Source organism: Stigmatopora argus, chromosome 12 (genome assembly GCF_051989625.1).
Source record: "Stigmatopora argus isolate UIUO_Sarg chromosome 12, RoL_Sarg_1.0, whole genome shotgun sequence".
In the NCBI taxonomy this organism is placed as follows: domain Eukaryota; kingdom Metazoa; phylum Chordata; class Actinopteri; order Syngnathiformes; family Syngnathidae; genus Stigmatopora; species Stigmatopora argus.
Window position 1 is genome coordinate 18,025,892 of NC_135398.1, and position 21,280 is coordinate 18,047,171.

A 21,280-nucleotide genomic window follows, 5' to 3' on the forward strand; every position below is an offset into this window, starting at 1 on the left:
ACAGTAGCAAGAGGGTGAGGATGCAGGAATAGAAAAGGCATTTTAGACATAAATAGATAGGTAATAAGTAAGTTAATAAATAAATACATGGATAAATATATAAATAAATAAGCGTGTTGCTGAAATATATATATATATATATATATATATATATATATATATATATATATATATATATATATATATATATATATATATATATAAATATATATATATACACATACGTGTACATACACATATATTAGCACATATATACATGCATACACACGCAGCGTTGCATTTACTCATGCGTCCGTTTTGGTGAACATCAAACATCTAACTCGCCAACATCCTTATTACTGCCCACACGGCCCATCGCCTGCCCCCGCGACACAATTTCGCCCAGCAAAGGCTGTGTGGTTCAGGTCGAGTTACTCGGCCACAACTTCCCCAAGCATAAATAAGTTTAAGCAGACGATCGGTTAAAGAAAATGGACAGCCAATGAGAGCCCAATATATGGTGGAGTGAGCTTCTAAAGCGAGAATCAATGCATCCGCGACAATATTTTCAAAATAAAATAACGGATAAGGAATGCATGAACTTTTCGGGGGTTTTCGTAACTTGGATATTTTTCTTATCTCGATGCACTCATTTGCATATAAAAAGCTTTTGTAACCTGGAAATTTTACACCTAGAAGCATTCGCAAGTAGAGGTGGGACTCTATCTTGAATTTGAATATATACATACATATATATATATATATATATATATATATATATATATATATATATATATATATATATATATATATATACAGACGCTCCCCTACTTACGAACGCAATTGGTTCCGAGCGATTGTTTATAAGTTGAATTTGTTTGTAAGTTGATTCAGTGCTATATTTTGTATTATAATTTATGTTTAAGGCCGATATAAGTATATTGAAGGTTTATATAAGTGCATTTGTATGTTTAAGGCTTGTATAAGTAACACGCATTGGTTTGTACTGAAAAAAAAACATTTAATAAAATGGAGAGAATATGTACAGGACTGTAGAGAGAGAGAGATTTATGTATTAGAAACTGGCCAAAAGAAGCGACCTAATGACGATTGCACAGTTTTCTTCTTTTTTTTTCATCATAAATGATGCGGTAGCACTGTATGGCATCATTCAATTGATTTGCAAACTTTGTGCAACGTTCAATATTTGGGTCCTGCTACTCGATCTTTCTGTTTATAAATGGTGTTGAATGTGCAAAGCTCACCACTCTCACACGCATCAAGCTTCGTTATTATTGCCACTCGTTTCAAATGAACTGGCTTGCCTCTTCCTTGCAACTCCCTCAATAGAAGCCTTTAGCTTTTTACCAACCATATTCAATATTGGATGCATGAGATATTTAATGATACAAATGAAAAAGGTTCTTTGCACACTGGAGATACATTCACGCACTTCTGCATTGCAACGAAGAAGAAGGTAGATGCTGGGTGAGCTGAGCTCTCACAGCGCCAGGCGTCGGAATTAGCGGCGGAAAGAAGTACTACTCCGAAAAAGGCGCGAAATACAAAATTGGACTTGCGAACATTTTTGGACTTAAACGCAATTTGCAGACATGTTCGTATGTACCGTTGTTCGTAAGTTGAATGTTCGTAAGTAGGGGAGCGTCTGTATATATATATATATATATATATATATATATATATATATATACATATATTACACCAAAGTAGGGTCCGGTGAATGCGCATATGAAACTAGTGGTTTTTTTATACCTCCAACAAGGTTAAGAACCACTGCTCTAACCACTCTCTCACTGGGCCAAATAAATAATATAAATATGAGAGAACAAAAATAAGAACTGAAACCTTGAACAAGTACGCATGAAGCATTTTTAAGTCCATTTCTCTTTAAAATTTAATCTGTGAAATTCCATTTCAGTGGGTTCTACTACTAGGATTGACCTACCCAGGCTAGAAATTATGAAAAAAATCTTGATTTACAGTACCACAAAAATGGGACTTGCAACCTTGACAAAGTACGCATGTAGACATTTTATTACATTTTTCTAGAAATTTAACCTGTGAAATTGCATATTTTTGAGTATGTGAGTAGTCAGGGATGTCTACTACTAGGATCGATCCACCTTTGCTGGAATTTATGAAAAAAAAAACTTGTTTTACGTACAGCACCACAAAAATGAGAAATGCAACCTTGACAAAGTGTGCATGTGGATTTTAATTCTATTTTTCTCTAAAGTTAATAGGTGAAATTGTATAACTGAGTATGGGAGTAGTCAGGGAGGTGTACTACTAGGATTAATTTGCCTAAAATGGAATTTATGAAAAAAAATCTTGATTTACAGTACCACAACAATGAGAAATGCAGCCATGACAATGTAGGCATGTAGCAATTTTAATTTAATTTTTTCTTGAAATTTTACATGTGAAATTGCATAATTTCTAGTATGTGAGTTCTCAGTTGGGTCTACTACTAGGATTGATCACATTGGCTGGAAATTATGAAATAATCATTATTTATAGTATCAAAACATTGCTATCTAATAAAACAGACGCCTGTCATTCGGGGGGATTCACAATATTGTATTCGTGGATTGAAATGTTTTGAAATTATGGCAATGGTCGAGCGTTGCTCAAGCTGTTTTTTGAGGATTTACAACCGCTAATTTTGAGGGTTTACGAGCACATGGAAGTGAACTGGTTGGCTACTCGTCTATTTTGAATGTATTTGGCTGGTGTAGAAGGAGTGAAAACAGCATTTTCCTTACTAAATACTTGACCTAAATCATAAGTGTCAAACTCATTCCAGAAAGGGCAAAGTGGGTGAAGGTTTTCGTTCCAACCTACTAAGACGAAACCTTTTCACCAATTTCTTCTCTTACAACTGTAATCAGTTGATTGTAGTCAGGTTCTGCTTCTTCCAGCAGACCTCCTCATTGGCCTAATTGTCTGCGCTCTTTCAGTTGGGAGGAAAAACCTGCACCCACTTGGCTCTTTCTGGAATCAGTTTGACACCTGTGACCTAGATCATGGTAACACTATGGCAGCGCAGACAGGTCAGGTTGTTTTAACAGTACGGATGGAGCAGGAAGGACTCAGAATCGACGTGAGACAATGCGCACGACAATACGAGCTCTAGGTGGTTATCTTGGGGTGAGACCAGTCTTTGGAGGTGTTGAATGCCCACAGAAAAGGGTGTGATGTGCCTGACAGGAAAGCGTGGCGGGGAGATGCAGTCGGGGCGAGGTAATGTTGGACATATGGCTCACAACTCTCTGCTAGAAGCACTACTTTCAAATTAACGCCTTCCTAGCTGTGCCCCTTACAATTTAACATAATTAGGTTTGCAGTGACAATTCCTTCACCCCCCATGAATCTACAATGTTTTTGTTTTTGTGAATGTTTCATGTTTTGGCAAATACTTTTTCCAATTCTGTTCACATAGCAACTGACCAACCACATCCGAGACACTCTGCCAGCCTTTCGTAGTAAACTACAAACCCAGCTGTTGGCACTGGATAAAGAGGCTGAGGAATACCGTGGATACCGACCAGATGACCCATCCCGCAAAACCAAGCAGCTTTTGCAGTCAGCATAGTATTCCCGTTTCATTCGAGACAATTTTTATCGTCTTTTCATGAATACATTGTTTTGACAGTGACAGTTTTTGTCTTTGCTACTCATCATGTATATATATATATATATATATATATATATATATATATATATATATATATATATATATATATATATACATATATATATATATGTATGTATGTATGTGTGTATATATATATGTGTATATATATATATATATGTATATATATATATATATATATATATATATATATATATATATATATATATATATATATATGTGTATATATATATATATATATATATATATATATATATATATATATATATATACACATTAGGATGGTACAACAGTTCTCTGTGGACTTTGAGAAGAGGATCGAGGGTTCAGGGGACCAGGTGGACACTGTGGAGCTGTCAGGTGGCGCCAAAATCAATCGAATATTCCATGAGCGTTTCCCATTTGAACTGGTCAAGGTAACATCAAGTATCGATTGTTTATATGACACAAACAATTCTGGAACGCAATATTTCATGTTCATTTTTCTGTCAGTTTTGTTGCCGTCCATTGCACTTTCTAACTATTTGTTCTTGACTTTATAAATTCCTATAGATTTATACTTTAATAAAATAATCATACAGTAGGTATACTCCCACGAGGCTGTAGGTGTACTTGGAATAGGTAGTTTCACAATGCAACTGCTACTTCTTTAAATTTGCGAATTTTATTTTATTTATTTATTTATTTTTTTTTTTATTTTTTTTTTTAAACTAATCTTAAGTTTATTTTTACTTACTGTAGATGGAGTGTGATGAAAAGGAGATGCGGCGTGAGATCAGTTATGCCATCAAGAACATCCATGGAATCAGGTAAGAGTTTTTTTCCTATTATTGCATTGTTATGTTAGGACAGGAGCACAAACAAACACAATCCTGGAACTTTTAACCACACGAATGTTTACTTCTCAGTACACACATGCTACACAATTCAAGTGTAATGTGGATTCACGCAATATAATAAAGGTTATCTGTAAGGTTCATAAATATTTTGTATAAACTAGTGATGGGTTTATGAGGCATCACGTATTGGATTGGATAACTTTATTCATCCCGTATTCGGGAAATTTCGTTGTCACAGTAGCAAGGGGGTGAGGATGCAGAAATAGGAACGGCATTTTAGACATAAATAGATAGGTAATAAGTGGGTTGATAAATAAATACCTGAATAAATATATAAATAAATAAGCATGTTGCTGAAAAAAATATATATACATATATATATATATATATATATATATATATATATATATATATATATATATATATATATATATATATATATATATATGATAGAGAATGACAGAGAGAGAATGACAGAGAGAGAATGACAGAGAGGGAGTGACAGAGAGAATGAGAGAGAGAGAATGACAGAGAGAAAGAGAGAATGACAGAGAGAATGACAGAGAGGGAGTGACAGAGAGAATGAGAGAGAGAGAATCACAGAGAGAGAATGACAGAGAGAGAATGACAGAGAGAAAGAGAGAATGACAGAGAGAATGACAGAGAGACAATGACAGGGAGAGAATGACAGAGAGAAAGAGAGAATGACAGAGAGAGAGAGAGAGAATGACAGAGAGAGAGAATGACAGAGAGAATTAGAGACAGAAAGAGAGAATTAGAGAGAGACAGAGAGAGAGAATTAGAGAGAGACACAGATAGAGAGAGAGAATGACAGAGAGAATGAGAGAGAGACAATGACAGGGAGAGAATGACAGAGAGAAAGAGAGAATGACAGAGAGAGAATGACAGAGAGAATGAGAGAGAGAATGACAGAGAGAGAATGACAGAGAGCGAATGACAGAGAGAGAGAGAGAATTAGAGACAGAAAGAGAGAATTAGAGAGAGACAGAGAGGGAGAATTAGAGAGAGACAGAGAGAGAGAATTAGAGAGAGACACAGAGAGAGAGAATTAGAGAGACATGGAGAGAGAGAATTAGAGAGAGACATGGAGAGAGAGAATTAGAGAGAGAGAAAATTAGAGAGCGACAGAGAGAGAGAGTGAATTAGAGAGAGACAGAGAGAGAGAATTAGAGAGAGAGAGAGAATTAGAGCGAGACAGACAGAGAGAGAGAGAAAAAATGAGAGAGAGAGAGAATTAGAGCAAGACAGAGAGAGAGAATGAGAGAGGGAGAACAAATGAGAGAAAGAGAGAGAGAAAATGAGAGAGAGAGAAAAATGAGAGAGAGAGAGAAAAAATGACAGAGAATGAGAGAGAGAACAAATGAGAGAAAGAGAGAGAGAAAATGAGAGAATGAGAGAGAAGAGAAAAATGAGTGAGAATGAGAGAGAAGAGAAAAATGAGTGAGAATGACAGAGAGAGAAAATGAGAGAGAAAGCAAGAAAGAGAGAGAGAATGAGAGAGAGAATGAGAGAAAGAGAATGATAGAAAGAGAGAGAATGAGAGAGTGAGAGAATGAGAGAGAGAGAAAATGAGAGAGAGAGAATGAGAGAGAGAGAGAATGAGATAGAGTGAGAGAATGAGAGAAAGAGAATGAGATAGAGTGAGAGAATGAGAGAGAGAGAATTGGATTGGATTGGATAACTTTATTCATTCCGTATTCGAGAAATTTTGTTGTCAGTAGCAAGAGGGTGAGGATGCAGAAATAGGAAAGGCATTTTAGACATAAATAGATAGTTAATAAGTAAGTTAATAAATAAATACATGAATAAATATATAAATAAATAAGCATTTTGCTGAAATATATATATATATACATATATAACATGCTTATTTATTTATATATTTATTCATGTATTTATTTATTAACTTACTTATTAACTATCTATTTATATGATAGAGTATATATATATATATATATATATTTTGCTGAAATATATATATATATACATATATAACATGCTTATTTATTTATATATTTATTCATGTATTTATTTATTAACTTACTTATTAACTATCTATTTATATCTAAAATGCCTTTCCTATTTCTGCATCCTCACCCTCTTGCTACTGACAACGAAATTTCTCGAATACGGGATGAATAAAGTTATCCAATCCAATCCAATGCATACGGTAGGTCTTAACACAGCCATTTTTTTGTTAAAGAGCCTGACAGTTGATGGGAGGAAGGATCTGCGGAAGCGCTCCTTCCTGCAATGAGGGTGCAGCAGTCTATTGCTGAAAGAACTTCGAAGACACTCCACAGACTCATGCAGGGAGTGGGAGGTGCTATCCATGATGGACAGCATCCTCCGCTCTCCCACTTCCTCCACAGAGTCCAAAGGACAGCCCAGAACAGAGCTGGCCCTCCTGACCAGCTTATTCAGCCTGTTCCTGTCCCTCTCCGTGCTCCCGCATCCCCAACAGACCACTGCATAAAACACTGTAGATGCCACCACAGTGTTGTAGAAAGTCCTCAGCAGTGCCCTGCACACTCCAAAGGACCGTAGATTCCTCAGTAGGTAGGGGCGGCTCTGGCCCCTTTTGTACAGGGCATCTATATTTGTGGACCAGTCTAGTTTGTTGTTGAGGTGAACACCCAGGTACTTCAAATTCTCCACGATTTCAATGTCTGTACCCTGAATGTTCACCTGCGTGGTCTGTTGAGGATTCCTCCCAAAGTCGATGACCATTTCCTTTGTCTTACTGGTGTTGATGTAGAGGTGGTTTTGCCTACACCAGTCAACAAACGCTGTGATGACTCCCCTGTACTCCAGGTTGTTCCCGTCCGTCACTCGTCCAACAATAGCGGTTTCGTCAGAGAACTTCTGGAGGTGGCAGGTGTCTGTATTATGTTTGAAGTCTGATGTGTAGAGGGAGAAGAGGAGTGGGGAGAGCACTGTGCCTTGTGGGGCCCCCGTGCTGCTAGCTACCACATCAGACGTACATCTGATCTGGTTTTTAACGACGGCGTAGCACCTCATGGAAAGGTGGGGATCCAACTTACATTGAAGCAACTGGGATAACCAGAGGCGTACCAGATGAATATAAATTGGCTAACCAAATTGCAGCTGGTTGGAAAAATATTTTTCTTTTGATAACTCCAAATAAAGATGTTGGCATAATAAATAACATTTATTATCATGTCCAAAAACGTGGACATTTTCCTGATTAAGGGTTTATTGCCATCAGTTGGCGTCCACCTCATTTAAGGCTTGTCTGACCTGTATTGCGGTCGATATGCTTCTGGTTCTGGTGGAGAAAAGTGGCAGGTGTGCAATGTTTGGAATGTTACACTTTTATACCCAACAACATGTCACCTGATGGGTCACTCACAAGGGCGATTGAAGGTCGGCAATTCCTAGAGCTCCCACGTGAAGAGGCAGTCAGAGGTGGAAACTCAGCATGGCCAGAGTGGTGGAATAAGACCTATGGCAAGTATTGAATTGGATTTAATTGAATGCTTTTATTGACATTATACAAGTACAATGAGAGTTAAAGCTTTCACCACATACTGGAAAATAAGAACAACAAACAGACAAAAAAATAATCAATAAATAAGAAATTGATACATAAGTAGTCAAGTGAGGTTACCAGAGCGGAGCGGGCTTGTTTCGTCTGAAGTCCAGGATGAGTTCTATGGTTTTGGAGATGTTCAGTGACAAGTTGCTGAGAGCGCACCACTCGCTGAGTCTGTGGACGTAACAACAAACAAATGAACACATAGACAATCAAGATATAGTAAATAGTAAATAAATAATCAATAAATAGTAATAGATAAATAAGTGGTCAACATAATACATAAGTAGTATAAGTCTTGATTAGGTCCTCGGTGCAGAACTTGAGTTGAGTATGGTGACAGCTCTTGGAAAGAAACTGTCCTTGAGTCTGTTTGTTTTGGCTGTTATGGCTCTGTAGCGCCTTCCATAGGGCATCAGGTTGAAGTGGTGGAAGCCGGGATGCGAACTGTCTTTTGTAATGCTCTTGGGCCTTCTAAGGCACCGGCATTCATAGATGCTGGACAGGGTAGGTAGCGGGCAGTTGATGATCTTTTGGGCTATGTTGATCACCCTCTGCAGTGTTTTTCAAATTACTTCGTGATGATTGGTGTAAGAGCTACTGAGCAGTAGTCGCCCAGATATTTAGCAGGTTACTTCTTGGGTACTGGGATTATGATGGCCGATTTCAGACAGGCTGGGACAGAGGCTTGTTCTCGTAAAAGGTTGAATATTACTGTGAAGACTGGTGCTAATTGGTCAGCACTGGCCTTAAGTACTTTGCCTGATAATCCATCCGTTCCTGTGGCCTTCCTGGGGTTGACTGCACGGGGCACACATCTCACATCCACTACCTCCACAATGAGTGGGGTGGAGCTTCTTCCCGAGCTTGTTGTGGGCTGTACTGGAGGTTGAGGTGATGAGACTGGGTGGTGGGTTTGGGACTCAAAGCAGGCAAAAAAGTAGTTTAGGTCCTCTGCCAGTGCCGCATCTGAGTCTGCAGGAGTCGCAGCTCGGCCCTTGTAGTTGGTGAGGGTCCGTATGCTCTGCCACATTGTTTGGGGGTCGTCAAGTTCCCCTTCTATCTTCCCCTTGTAATCTGCTTTGGCAGCCCTAATGCCTCTCTTCAGGTTGGCACGAGCTTCACTGTAGAGTGTCCTGTCACTGGATCTGAAAGCAGCATCTCGGGCCCGGAGGTGTGATCGGACCTGGCTGGTCATCCACGGTTTTCGGTTTGGCTACCTCTGGATAGTCTTCTCCACAGTGACCCCAGCCATGCAGTACTTGATGTAAGACAGTACTGTGTCTGTGAAGGTACCCAAGTCATCATGGTGGAAAATTTCCCATTGTGTCTGTTCAGAAGCAGTCTTGGAGTTGGGGGAGGACGTCATCACGCCATGTGATAATGGTTCAGCTTTGTGGCTTTAATTTACGGCTAAGGAGAGTGTAAGCTAGGGCAGAACAAAGAGGCGTGATCTGACTGCCCCAAGTGTGTGCGTGGTATGGCTCTTTATGCAACTTTGATGTTCGCGTAAACATGATCCAGAGTTTTATCCTCTCTTGTTGAACATTTCAAGTGTTGGTAAAGTTTCGGCAGAACAATTTTGAGATTTGCCTGATTAAAATATCCTGCAATTATGTGTGCAGCACTTGGGTAGGCGCTCTGGGTGATTGTTTATTGTGTCCATTAGTTGGGAGAGAGCGGTACTTATGTAGCCAAGTCTCTGTTATTATAATCATGGAGCATTTGTGAATTAGCGATTAGCTGCGAGCTCTAATTCCATATTGTCCATTTTGTTTACAATGGATCTGAAGTTGGATATATATATATATATATATATATATATATATATATATATATATATATATATATATATATATATATATATATATATTCGGGAGCGGAGGTTTGAGTGGTTGTTTCCTGAGCTTACAAAACAGGCCCGCTCGACAGCCTCTCTTCTGTTTTCTTTTCCGACGCCTTCTCTTTCACCAACCAGACCCGTTAACAAGCCGCCTCTAGAGTCGCGATCTCCTCCAGTATGTCATGTTCCCGAGTCACTGTCATTGCCATGTGGCTCCACAGAAATGATGTCGGCTTTGGCAAAAGCTCGAACAACCGTGCAAGCAGACACGTTAGTCCAGGCGGCCACAATCCATTCGCAAATAGTAGCGTAACTAGCCCGGTGCTGCCTGCCACCGTTCATAAAGCTGTGTTGATGCCGATGTCCAGCGGTTTTCAAGCATCTGTTATTAGTGCCTTTAACAACCGTGCAAGCAGACACGTTAGTCCAGCCGGCCACAATCCATTCGCAAATAGTACCATAACTAGCCCGGCGCTGCCTGCCACCCTTCGTAAAGCTGTGTTGATGCCGACTGAAGCAACGCTAGAGTAAATGTCGGCGCCGTTTAAATTGTGATGTCCCAACGCGATCCTCCCATTGGTCAATGGAGTGCATTCAAGGTAATGTCGTGAACACAGAGATTAGCCAACACAAGGCTCCCATTGGTTGGAACAGTGGCGCAAAAGTTAGTGTCAACACCACAGATGTTCAAACGCGAAGCTGCCATTGGTCGATGTAGCAGCACTAGAGTTTGTTTGTCAATATAGCGAAACTCGAGGTAGTGACCCAAACAGAGTGATGGGCCAACAAGAAGCTTTTATTGATGCGTTGGAGATTTAGCTCTCTCACCAACAGGTTCCACATTTTAGCTTACAGGTTGGGAGGATGTGCGGTACAGAATGAATGATTTAATAAAATTAATGCATGAGGAAGTTCTATTAAGGATATTCATGAATATAAAATCAACGATAAATAGGGGAAATATTGGAGATATGCTCACATTCTTATCATTTATCATGCACTTTCTATAAACATTGAATTTGAACGCATTCATGCTTAAGACAAAAAGTCGCCATGAATTCATTTCTTGCCACGAACGAAGGATGTTTATTTTTTTCTTATTCAAAACATGATCTGCCGAGTTGTCTCGGAGTGCTCGAGCCTTGTGTTTTTACAACAGAAATGAGATTGTGAACTGGTTTTGAAAATTCTGATGTCCCAATTGTGTAATCCACACCACCCTTCAGAGTTGGGACGTCCATGTAATCTGGGCCTCTGAATATAAGAAAAATGAAAAAAAAGAAAAGAACGGCCAGGACATCATTGGGGAGCGGGCTTCAATGTCCGTCAGCCTTGCAAGTGAAAAATCCGCAAGTGTTGTTCCTCTTTCTTTATGTATGTTTTTGAGAATGGCGAATGGTGAACCTGACAACATTCACACTTATACCTAGAAGCAATTTAGAGTGTTCAACCAGCTTATGGTGCATGTTTTTGTGATGTGGGAGGAAATCGGAGTATCTGGAGCAAACCTATGCAAGCCCAGCTAGAATAAACTCAATGCAGGAACTCAGCTGGGATTGAACCCTCAACCTCAGAACTGTGAGGCTGACGTGCTAACCACTCTCCACTGGGCGGCCTACTACAGGAATTCTCCAGATCCTCCCAGGACATTAAGTGATAAGCAACCATTCACATGCACCACTTACATCTATTGGCAATTTAGATGTTTCGGCCGACTATGCATTTTTGAGGCATCTGAGCAAAAAATTGTTGTGTCTGGAGGAAATCCACGCAGACACAAATACAGTGTGTGAACCAATGATTTCAGAACAGTGAGGCAGACGTTTTAACCAGGCATGACATTTCAGTTTTCTCAAAAAAACATTGTGTTTATTTCTGGCAACCGCACCCTCCCAATAATTAACTGAGAAAGATTTCAGAACCGCCTTAACTGCTGTAAATTAGATAAATAAATGAATGGAGGGATGACTGTCTGGAAATGGGACCAGGAGGACAACAGCATACCATTGGCATGGTGGTCATTTGAGGTAACAGCATCATCATGTTAGAAGCCTTGGAGAGAGTATGAGAAAAGCTGCACGTCTATGGCTACACTTTTTTTATGTATACATGGTTTAAGGCAACAACACAACTGTCTTTGATTTGTGGAAAATGACTTTTTATATTGAAAAATTATAGCATATTGAAAATTCTATGAGCAGGCCCTGCTCTTTTGAAGAGTGTTGACAAAAAAACTCATACATGAAAAAATTCATGAATACATTATCCGCTGGAGGTTCACAGAAGTAAATTTTGATATTGATTCATTTTGTAACACAGTGTTTAAGCATTCTATCTATTTTTACTTTTTCTTTTTTTGTTGGACAGGACAGGACTATTTACTCCAGATATGGCCTTTGAAGCCATTGTAAAGAAACAGATCATCAAATTAAAGGAGCCCTGTGTCAAGTGTGTGGACATGGTCATCCAAGAACTGATCAACACAGTACGCCAGTGTTCCAACAAGGTGATCATACACTTTTTATACACTGTAAATCAGGGGTCTCGAACTCAATTTACCTGGGGGCCGCTAGAGGCCGAGTCTGGGTGAGAGTGGGCCGCATCAGGATTTCCACAAGAAAAGCACTGATAAAACATTCCAACGTTATCAAATATCTTTATTTTTTTAACAAAAAATAATGAATTAAATAAATTAACTTAAAGATGAATAAAAAATAAATAAATCAGTAATACAAAACCAAATAATACTAATGAGCATACAGTAGATATACACTGGCTGGCTAAGTAGAGAAAATGAATTATTTTTATTCCGTTTCAAATGTCTGTATTAACAGCTCTTTAACCTTTAACTTTCTGAACTTGAATGGAACATTGAACATGAAATATTCTGAACACGGCTTCTCTTGCCTACTCCTTGCTGCTAGAGACCTGGCAGCGCTTCTTCTCACATAGTCACATTTGGCTTGAGGGAGGAAGCAGTGGAGACCCTCAGTAGAGCTTGAAGATGCTCATCAGTAAGTCTGGACCTGTACTTGGACTTATTGAAGTTCAAGGTGGAGAAGAGCTTCTCACACAAGTATGTGCTCCCAAAAAGGCACATGGTCCGCTTGAACCTTCGGGAAAGTTCAGGGAAGCTGGGGGTCAACTCTCTCAAAAATTGCCCAAGCATGTCTGCTTCTCCACTCACCTCCCTGAACTTGGCTTTGAGTGCAGAGTTGCACTGCAGGTCAATGAGCTCCATTTGAAGCTCAGGAGGGGCATCTTGCACATCAAAGGAGAAGGGGTCCGCAAAAATTTGAAATGTGGCTTTGTGTGTCTTGAAGTCTGCAAATCTGTGATCAAATTCCTCCTGTAGCTTCGAAATGGCCTCAACATACTTCTCACCACTGAATGGTGTGCCTGCATCCACGAGAGCCTTGCATGCTGGGAAATGGCAAAGGTTTGTCTGAGAGAGCTGGGCTTTCCATAACACAAGTTTAGTGCAGAATGCTCTCACGTTGTCATAGGCAGCACTGACAAGTTGCCCCTGGCCTTGTAGCTTCTTGTTCAGTACATTAAGCTCATGTGTGATATCAACAAGAAAAGCCAAGTCCATTAGCCATTTGGGATCACTTAGCACAGGATCAATCAACTCACAAACGGCGTAGCTAGCTTTGACTGCTGCATTACTGTCTTTGGTAGCCTTCTTGAAGAGATCCTGTTGCCTCAGAAGACGTGTTTTAAGACTGGCAACCTGGTTGGCTCTCTCATCTCCCTGGTATTTTTCGTACTCCTCAGCATGTCTCATAGTACAATTACGTTTCAAATTGTATTCCTTGTGCACCGCAACTTTTTCAGTGTAAATGAGACACGTCGGGGTGCCCCTGTGTTCAACAAAGAAATATTGCACTCCCCACTTTTCTTGAAACTGTCTGTGCTCATCACCGACCTTTCTCTTCACGGCAGGCTTTGAAAGAGACATCTCTGGGGCTCTGTAATATGTTTTTCCACTTGGAATGAGTCTCGGGTTGATCTTTCACATTCAGTCGCGCGGGTTTGTGGCGCATGTGCACTTTCGCTCTCCGTTTCAATCGCGGATATGGCTACAGACACTGACACAGGCTGGATCACGGATCATAGCGCCTCATTCAGTTCTATGCTGAGAGCAGCGGAGGAGTGTGCGCGCCAAGCGGAGTGATCGGCCTCACGGCTTCTCCTTCGCCCAGCTGATTGGAGGAATGAGTGAGTGAGCGAGGCACTGGACAGCCCGGCCGATGTCCCGCCCTCCAGAGCTGTATACCTCACCGTGATTGGTTCATTCAGCTCCGAACCAAAGTTCCCTCTAATTTTTTGTTGGTCTGAGCAGAAAGACAACCTCCCTGAGCGCACTGAGTACCAGTGTGAGCGACATCATCGGTACTCGGATGATTCGCCGAAAGACGTTTCGCCGACGGACGTTTGACAGACAGTTCATTCGGCCGAACGGAGGTTTCGCCGAAACGGGATTCGAACGCTCGCCCCGCCGGATCGTGTGTGTACAAGTTTTTCAACCTCGGCCCGCGGGCCATATGCGGCCCGTTAGGATTTTTAATCCGGCCCGCCGCCGGTGTTGTCCAAATTATAGTAAAAATCAATGTTCGTCTACCATCAATGGCAGTCCGGGAATAAGCACTCTTGGGCAGGCAGATGTAGCAGAACCGAGCCGTAAAATGACAGCAATCGGGTCAAATCCATCCTAAAACAGCATTTAATGATTAAATACAAATACTGGATGATATCGCGATGGAGGCAAAAAAACGTCTATAGACGTCCATTCGCCAAACGGCTTAAAATGCTCTCAAATTCGGTCAAATCCAGCTGAAAACAGCGTTTAATGATTAAATACAAATACTAGTATTTGTATTTAATCATTAAAATAACAAATACTAGTACGACCTGTCCGTCTGTCAAACGTCCGTCGGCGAAACGTCTTTAGGCGAATCATCCGGTCACGACATCATCATTGCTCGCTATCGGCACACCAGTATCACACCTGCCACAAGCAGGTGCATGTCAATGTTCCCTCTAATTTTTCATGTAAAACATGCTGTAAAACAAGAAAAACATGAGTGGACAGAGCTACTGCCACTGGCTGCCACTTAAACGGCGCCATCATGGGGAAAGGGGTAAAAAAAAAAAAAAAAAAAAAAAAAAAATTTAAAAAAAAAAAATCGATCTTTCATATTAAGACGGGGGCCGCAAATTATCGTCCCGCGGGCCGCAGTTGGCCCGCGGGCCGCAAGTTTGAGACCCCTGCTGTAAATGAATGAAATGATGCTGGGAGAATTAATCCACAGGAAATAAACATAATTTTCAATGTAAACCCAAACATGACTCAACAGTTGGGGAAAAAGGAACAATGGGATTGGAACTGTAAATTGCAATTTTTTTGAGTGAGTAACTGGGAGTGGTGTTGTTACAGCTGGAATGTTTCCCAAGGCTACGTGAAGAAACTGAACGAATTGTGACTTCTCATATACGAGACAGAGAGAGTCAGGCTAAAGAACAGGTAATACTCTGTTCTGTATGTGATTTAATCTGTATCATGTCCCAATGCTTATAGTATCATATGATATCATATTTGGTATATGCCTCATACATGTAATACATTTCTTATATTAAGATTCATTTATTCATATTTTACCACATATGACCTTTTTTATACCAGAAAAAAATCTGCGATGTAGTGAAGCCGCTAAAGTTGAAGCCGTGAAGTGAAGATCACAGTAAATGTATTTACTGGGGCACGACAGATCACATCGTGAAAAATGCAAAATAATAAATCTATTTCAAAATGTTCACTTGTTTATGTGGACTTTTACACAATATGTTAATCGTTATCAAAGCCTTACACAAAGTTTGAGGAAAAAGTTATCCTTTTTTCACATTTTCCAACAAGCCAGTTTCTTTATTGCTGATGGTATAGCTGTTAGCCTCAAAGTTGAGTTGGTGTTGGTTGTAACAATTTGGAAGGTGATGAATGTCTCGTGCGTCGCCAGTTCAAAGTAACATCAACATGTTATTATTGTCACGGTACAGAGCATTGAAATTGTTTTTCACTAGCTTTCACAGTATTACTGTATTCTTAAGACTATAGGTCGGACCAACCAAAAAGTACACAATGAAGAGGAAAAATCATACTGGATTATAAAACACACTTGAATGGGAAAGGTTTTATTTGATCAGAAACTTAGAACAAACATAAATTTCAGGAACAATAGTAAAAGGAGGCTAAATAGGCATCTGTTAACAAGTTTTTCAGACATTTATAGCCTATAAAAACAACATAAATTGTCTGAGTTCAGAGAGTGTTACGTCTTTGGCAAAACGTCGAGGCGAGGACACGAGGAATCGGACCCAATCGCAGGGAGGCAGGCGAGGACAGGGGAAATAGTGCTCAGACGAAACTTTAATAACTTTGGCAGGAGGCAAGGAAAGTAACAAGGGACTTGGCAAAAAATAACGAAAAACAAACCCGACTAGGGAAAACATAGGGAAGCGAGGAATGAGAGGACGTAGAGACATGGCATGGCAAATCAAAGCAGAGTTGGCAAGAAATAACGAAAAACAAACCCTACTAGGGAAAACACGGGGGAGCGAGGAACTGGACGACGTAGAGAGAGAACAAATGACTTAACAATCAGTGGGGTTTAAATAGACAAAACAGGAACTAATATCTAAATGACGCACAGCTGCGTGAGAGCAACGGCAAGACAGGAGGGACAAACACGAGTAGGGAAACGAACATCAGAACACAGGGAGAAAGCAATGGACAAACAATAACAAGCCAACCCTAACAGAGAGAGAAAAAAATACCATAATTTGCACTTGTGCATTAGTCACAGACAGCCAAAGTATGAAAAAAGTGCATGTTATAGTCTGGAAAATACGGTAATACAATTAAATAAATAAAAACTTCAGCAAATGAAACTAATTTAATGCATTAAAACAAGTGTGCACGCAGACCCTATGTGTGTAATCATTTTCTTTCTTCCAGGCAGTGAATAGTCTCCAGTTCTGGACTCTATTTATCATATTTACTCGCATATAAGCTGCCTCATGTATAAACCGCACCCTTAAAATGGCCTTAAAATTGTAGAATTTTACAATTTCTTGCGTATAACCGCTCCCTGATTCACAATTTTCATCTCCATATTCATGGTTTTAATAGGGAATTCAAATGTGTTACTTTGAAGGGGAAATCTTAAGAAAAATCATCACACGTGGTATTTCTGAGATACTGTATGAATGAAAATCACATTATTACGGTCAATATCATAAGGAATTAAATCATCCAGTAATGGTTGTTTTCTTACTGCAAAACAGAAAATAACCAACAAATAATAAATGTTACTTTGCCGACATCTACTGGTGAAAAAGAATATAACACGTCTTGTGCGCATATAAGCCATAGCCTTGATTCAGTCGTCATTTTTAGTTACAAATACGGCTTATATGCGAGAAAATACAGTATGTAATTTATTATTTAATGCCTTTAAATAAGTTCTTGAGTGCATTCAGTTCTTGTTTTTTTAACAACAAACTGAAATTTGTTATTTTGAAGTTATTGTGTACTGTTGAAGGTATACGTGTTAATTTAGGGAAATGTAGCACTAAACAAAATCTAATGCACATTATAAATGTCCGACCGAGGAGTCATCACCTTATCATGGTGGTGGGGTTTATTGTTCCAATGATCCGAGGAGCTATGTTGTCTGGGGCCTTATGCCCCTCGTAGGGTTACCCATGGCAAACTGGTCATAGGTGAGGGCTCAGACAAAGAATGATTCAGAAGACTTCTTATGACGAACAAGAATATTGAACTACGTTTTCCCTCGCCTGGACGCAGGTCACCTGTGCTCTAATCTGGAACCAGGCCTGAAAATGAGGCACAATGGTGAAGGCCTTTTTGCCAGGCCTACACCCATGGGGTCTGTCCCGGAACACCCTGAAGAGAATATGTGCGTTCCCCTTCCCATGGGCTCACCACCTGTAGGAAGGGCCAAAGTGGTCGGGTGCACAGACAGTTGGGCGGCAGCCAAAGGAGGGGTCCTTAGCAGTCCATCGCTGGGTGGAAAAAGTGGTTTATCACCTCTCTGGTTAGGAAAGAGCCTGAGCTAGTGTGTGAGGTTGAGAAGTTCTGACTAGATGTCGTTGGACTCAGGTACCACTCCACTTAATGGCACTCTTCCATTCCCCCTGATCAGAATCCAAGCGTTCTATCATTGGACTTCTGTGCTCGTCGTGCATTGTTAGTAATGATCACCCTCTTGAAGCATAAGAGAGTGCAGGTCTGCACTTGGCACCAGGACACCCTGGGACGCAGTTCAATGATGATGTCATTGAAGTTTTGGTCGCATGTCTTAGAGACTCGCCGTTCCCCAGGCCCAAATGGTTTTGTGTGGGTCTTCTGGAAACTTCTGGCTAAGCCCCCATCAGAAGGAGTTTCAATTCCCACCTCTCACAGAACTTCTCTTATGTCCGGGGGGAGGCAGGAGACATTGAGTCCGAGGGCAACATGTTCTGCACCTCATTTGCTAAGGTGACAGATCGGAGCTGTGACCGCGAGGTGGTTGCTGCCTGTCATGGCGGCAGCCCCAGAACTCCCCAGTTAACACCGGCGGTAAGGGATGCCGTCAGGATGAATAAGGAGTCCTATCGGGTCTTTTTGGCTCGTGAGACTCCAGGAGAAGCTGACAGGTATGGGCTGGCCAAGCCGAATGGGACTCTGGTGGGCTCTGAAGGAAAAATCCCGATAACGGAGGAGTATGACCTCCAGTTGGCTGCAGGGACATTTTGGTCCACCATCCGGCATCCCAGGAGAGAAAGCGGTGCACCACCAACATAGTGTTTAGTGAGGATGCACTGCTGACCTTGCCTCTGGATGTTGTAAATCGGTGGGTCAGATATTTTGAAGACCTCCTAAACTCCACCGACACACCTTCTCATGAGGAAGCAGAGCCTGGAAACTCTGAGGCTGATTTGCCTATCTCTGGAGCTGAAGTCACTAAGGTTGTTAAAAAGCTCCTCGGGCACAAGCCTCCGGAGTTGATGAGATCCACCCAAAGGATTTGGATGTTGTGGGGTTGTCTTGGTTGACACAAGACAGTACCTCTGGATTGGTAGACCGTGGTGGTGGTTCCAATTATAGAATTATAGAAATAACACTTCTCAGCCTCCTTGGGAAGGGGTGCTCGGATGATTCGACGAAAGACGTTTCGCTGACGGACGTTTGACAGACGGACAGGTCACCGAATGGACGTTCCACCAAACGTTCGGCCGAGCGGAGGTTTCGCCGGCGCGCTCGCCCCGCCCCCGGATCGTGTGTGTACAAGTTTTTCAACCTCGGCCCGCGGGCCATATACGGCCGTTACAGATAACATTCATTTAGGAATAACAAGGGCATGTACTGCCTGCTCCCCGCAATAACAAGGGCATGTACTGCCCCCCGCTGGGCATATTTCTAAATACAAGTACATGGCATATAATGACAGCAATCATGTTAATTTCATCCTAAAACAGCATTTAATGATCAAATACAAATACTGGAGCTCTTTGGACATTAGAACCGAGCCCAGGGAAGTGAATTCCTCGGTAAAATGTCGTGATGATGTCGCGATAAGGCAAAAAAACGTCTATATATATATATATATATATATATATATATATATATATATATATATATATATATATATATATACGACCATTTGCCAAACGGCTCAAAATGCGTTTAATGATTAAATACAAATACTAGTATTTGTATATACAATACTAGTATTGTATTTTATACAAGTATTTTATTTAAAAGAAGACAAAGGAAATTCACATATTTTTCGTGTATACAGACTAGATGTCCGATGCGCGTTGTGAGACAACGGAGCTTGACGTCGTCGCTTGTCGGCCATTTTAAGAACAGAGCCATTCGCCAAACGGCTCAAAATGCTCTCAAATTCGGTCAAATCCAGCCGAAAACAGCGTTTAATGATTAAATACAAATACTAGTATCTGTATTTGCGACATCAAATGTCGGATAGGCACTGGGGAAACACACCGTTGATGTGTGTGGTGCTCATACTTTGAAAAATTTATGGAGCTCGGGATTTCAGCGGGGCATCAGCCAACCCAATCCGCTCATGTGTCACCATCCTCGGTTACGCTCGGGAAAAAAACGCCGCCGATGTGTGTGGTGCTCACGCTTAGAAAAAAAATATGGTGCTCAGGATTCCAGCGGGGCATGTGTCACCCCTGTCCGCCCACAGAGCACTGTGCTCGGTGAAAAACCCCTCCAATGTGTGTGGGGCTCAAATTTGAACAATTTCTGGAGCTGCAGAAATTCAGCGGGGCGTCGTCCAACCCAGTCCGCTCACGGCGCACTATTCTCGGATAGGCTCGGGGGAACCCCCGCCGATTTTTAAAGTGCTCAAACTCGGGAAATATATGGAGCTCGATAATGAAACTCAGCATGTGTCATTAAAATCCACCCACGAAGCACTGTTCCCAGGGAGAAACCCCTCCGATGACCGTAGGGATATGATTTACCTACTCGGCGGGCCGGATTAAAAATTCTAACGGGCCGAGGTTGCAAAACTTGTACACACACGATCCGGGGGCGGGGCGAGCGCGCCGGCGAAACCTCCGCTCTGCCGAGCGGCCGTTCGGCCGATTGACCGTTCGGTGGAACGTCCATTTGGCGACCTGTCCGTCTGTCAAACGTCCGTCGGCGAAACGTCTTTCAGCAAATCATCCGGCCACGTTGGGAAGGTCTATTTGGGGGTACAGGAGGTCAAATCTCAGATTCAGGGTGGGCAGTGTGGTTTTTGTCCTGACCGTGGAACAGTGGATCAGCTCTATACCCTCAGCAGTGTTCTCGTGGGGGTCATGGCAGTTTGCCCAACCAGTCTATATTCAATGTTCCGTCTAATTCTTCATATGTCCGGGCATACAGACAACCTCCCTTAGCACACAGAGGACCAGTGTGAGAAACATACTCGCTATGGGCACACACCAGTATCACACCTGCCGTAAGCAGGTGCATGTCTATTACCCATAAATGATCTAGTCATAATGAAATGTAACAATTAATATCTATGAATAAAACATCTGAATAAATGTCACTAGAATATGCACTAATCTGACTTAAATTTTACCTTATTTTTCACATCTGTCCTTCTCACTTCTCATTCTCATTCAAATAAAGGGTTAGCAGCAGCTCCACCGTAACTAACATAGTCATTCAATGCCGTTAACATTTACTCAGAAGTTAACACACGACGTGAACCGCATCATATCATTGGCTGGACACAGTATTAGTCATAGTTTTATCCGTAATTACCGTTCCTTGTCGTTTG

At 41.1% G+C, this 21,280-nt stretch overlaps 1 protein-coding gene across 5 annotated transcripts in view; it reads left to right on the forward strand.

Annotated features, from left to right (window-relative positions):
• Positions 1-21,280, forward strand: part of LOC144086374 (dynamin-1-like) — a 121,873-nt gene that overhangs the window by 25,467 nt on the left and 75,126 nt on the right. For all 5 annotated transcript variants that reach the window (XR_013304430.1, XM_077616324.1, XM_077616329.1 and 2 more), the window contains 5 exons: positions 3,443-3,585; positions 3,936-4,071; positions 4,397-4,464; positions 12,282-12,420; positions 15,355-15,441. Coding sequence is in view for 4 of the 5 variants with exons in the window: in XM_077616324.1 (XP_077472450.1) it covers positions 3,443-3,585; positions 3,936-4,071; positions 4,397-4,464; positions 12,282-12,420; positions 15,355-15,441 (573 nt within the window). In the remaining variant the exon portion in view is untranslated. The remainder of the gene's footprint in view (positions 1-3,442; positions 3,586-3,935; positions 4,072-4,396; positions 4,465-12,281; positions 12,421-15,354; positions 15,442-21,280) is intronic.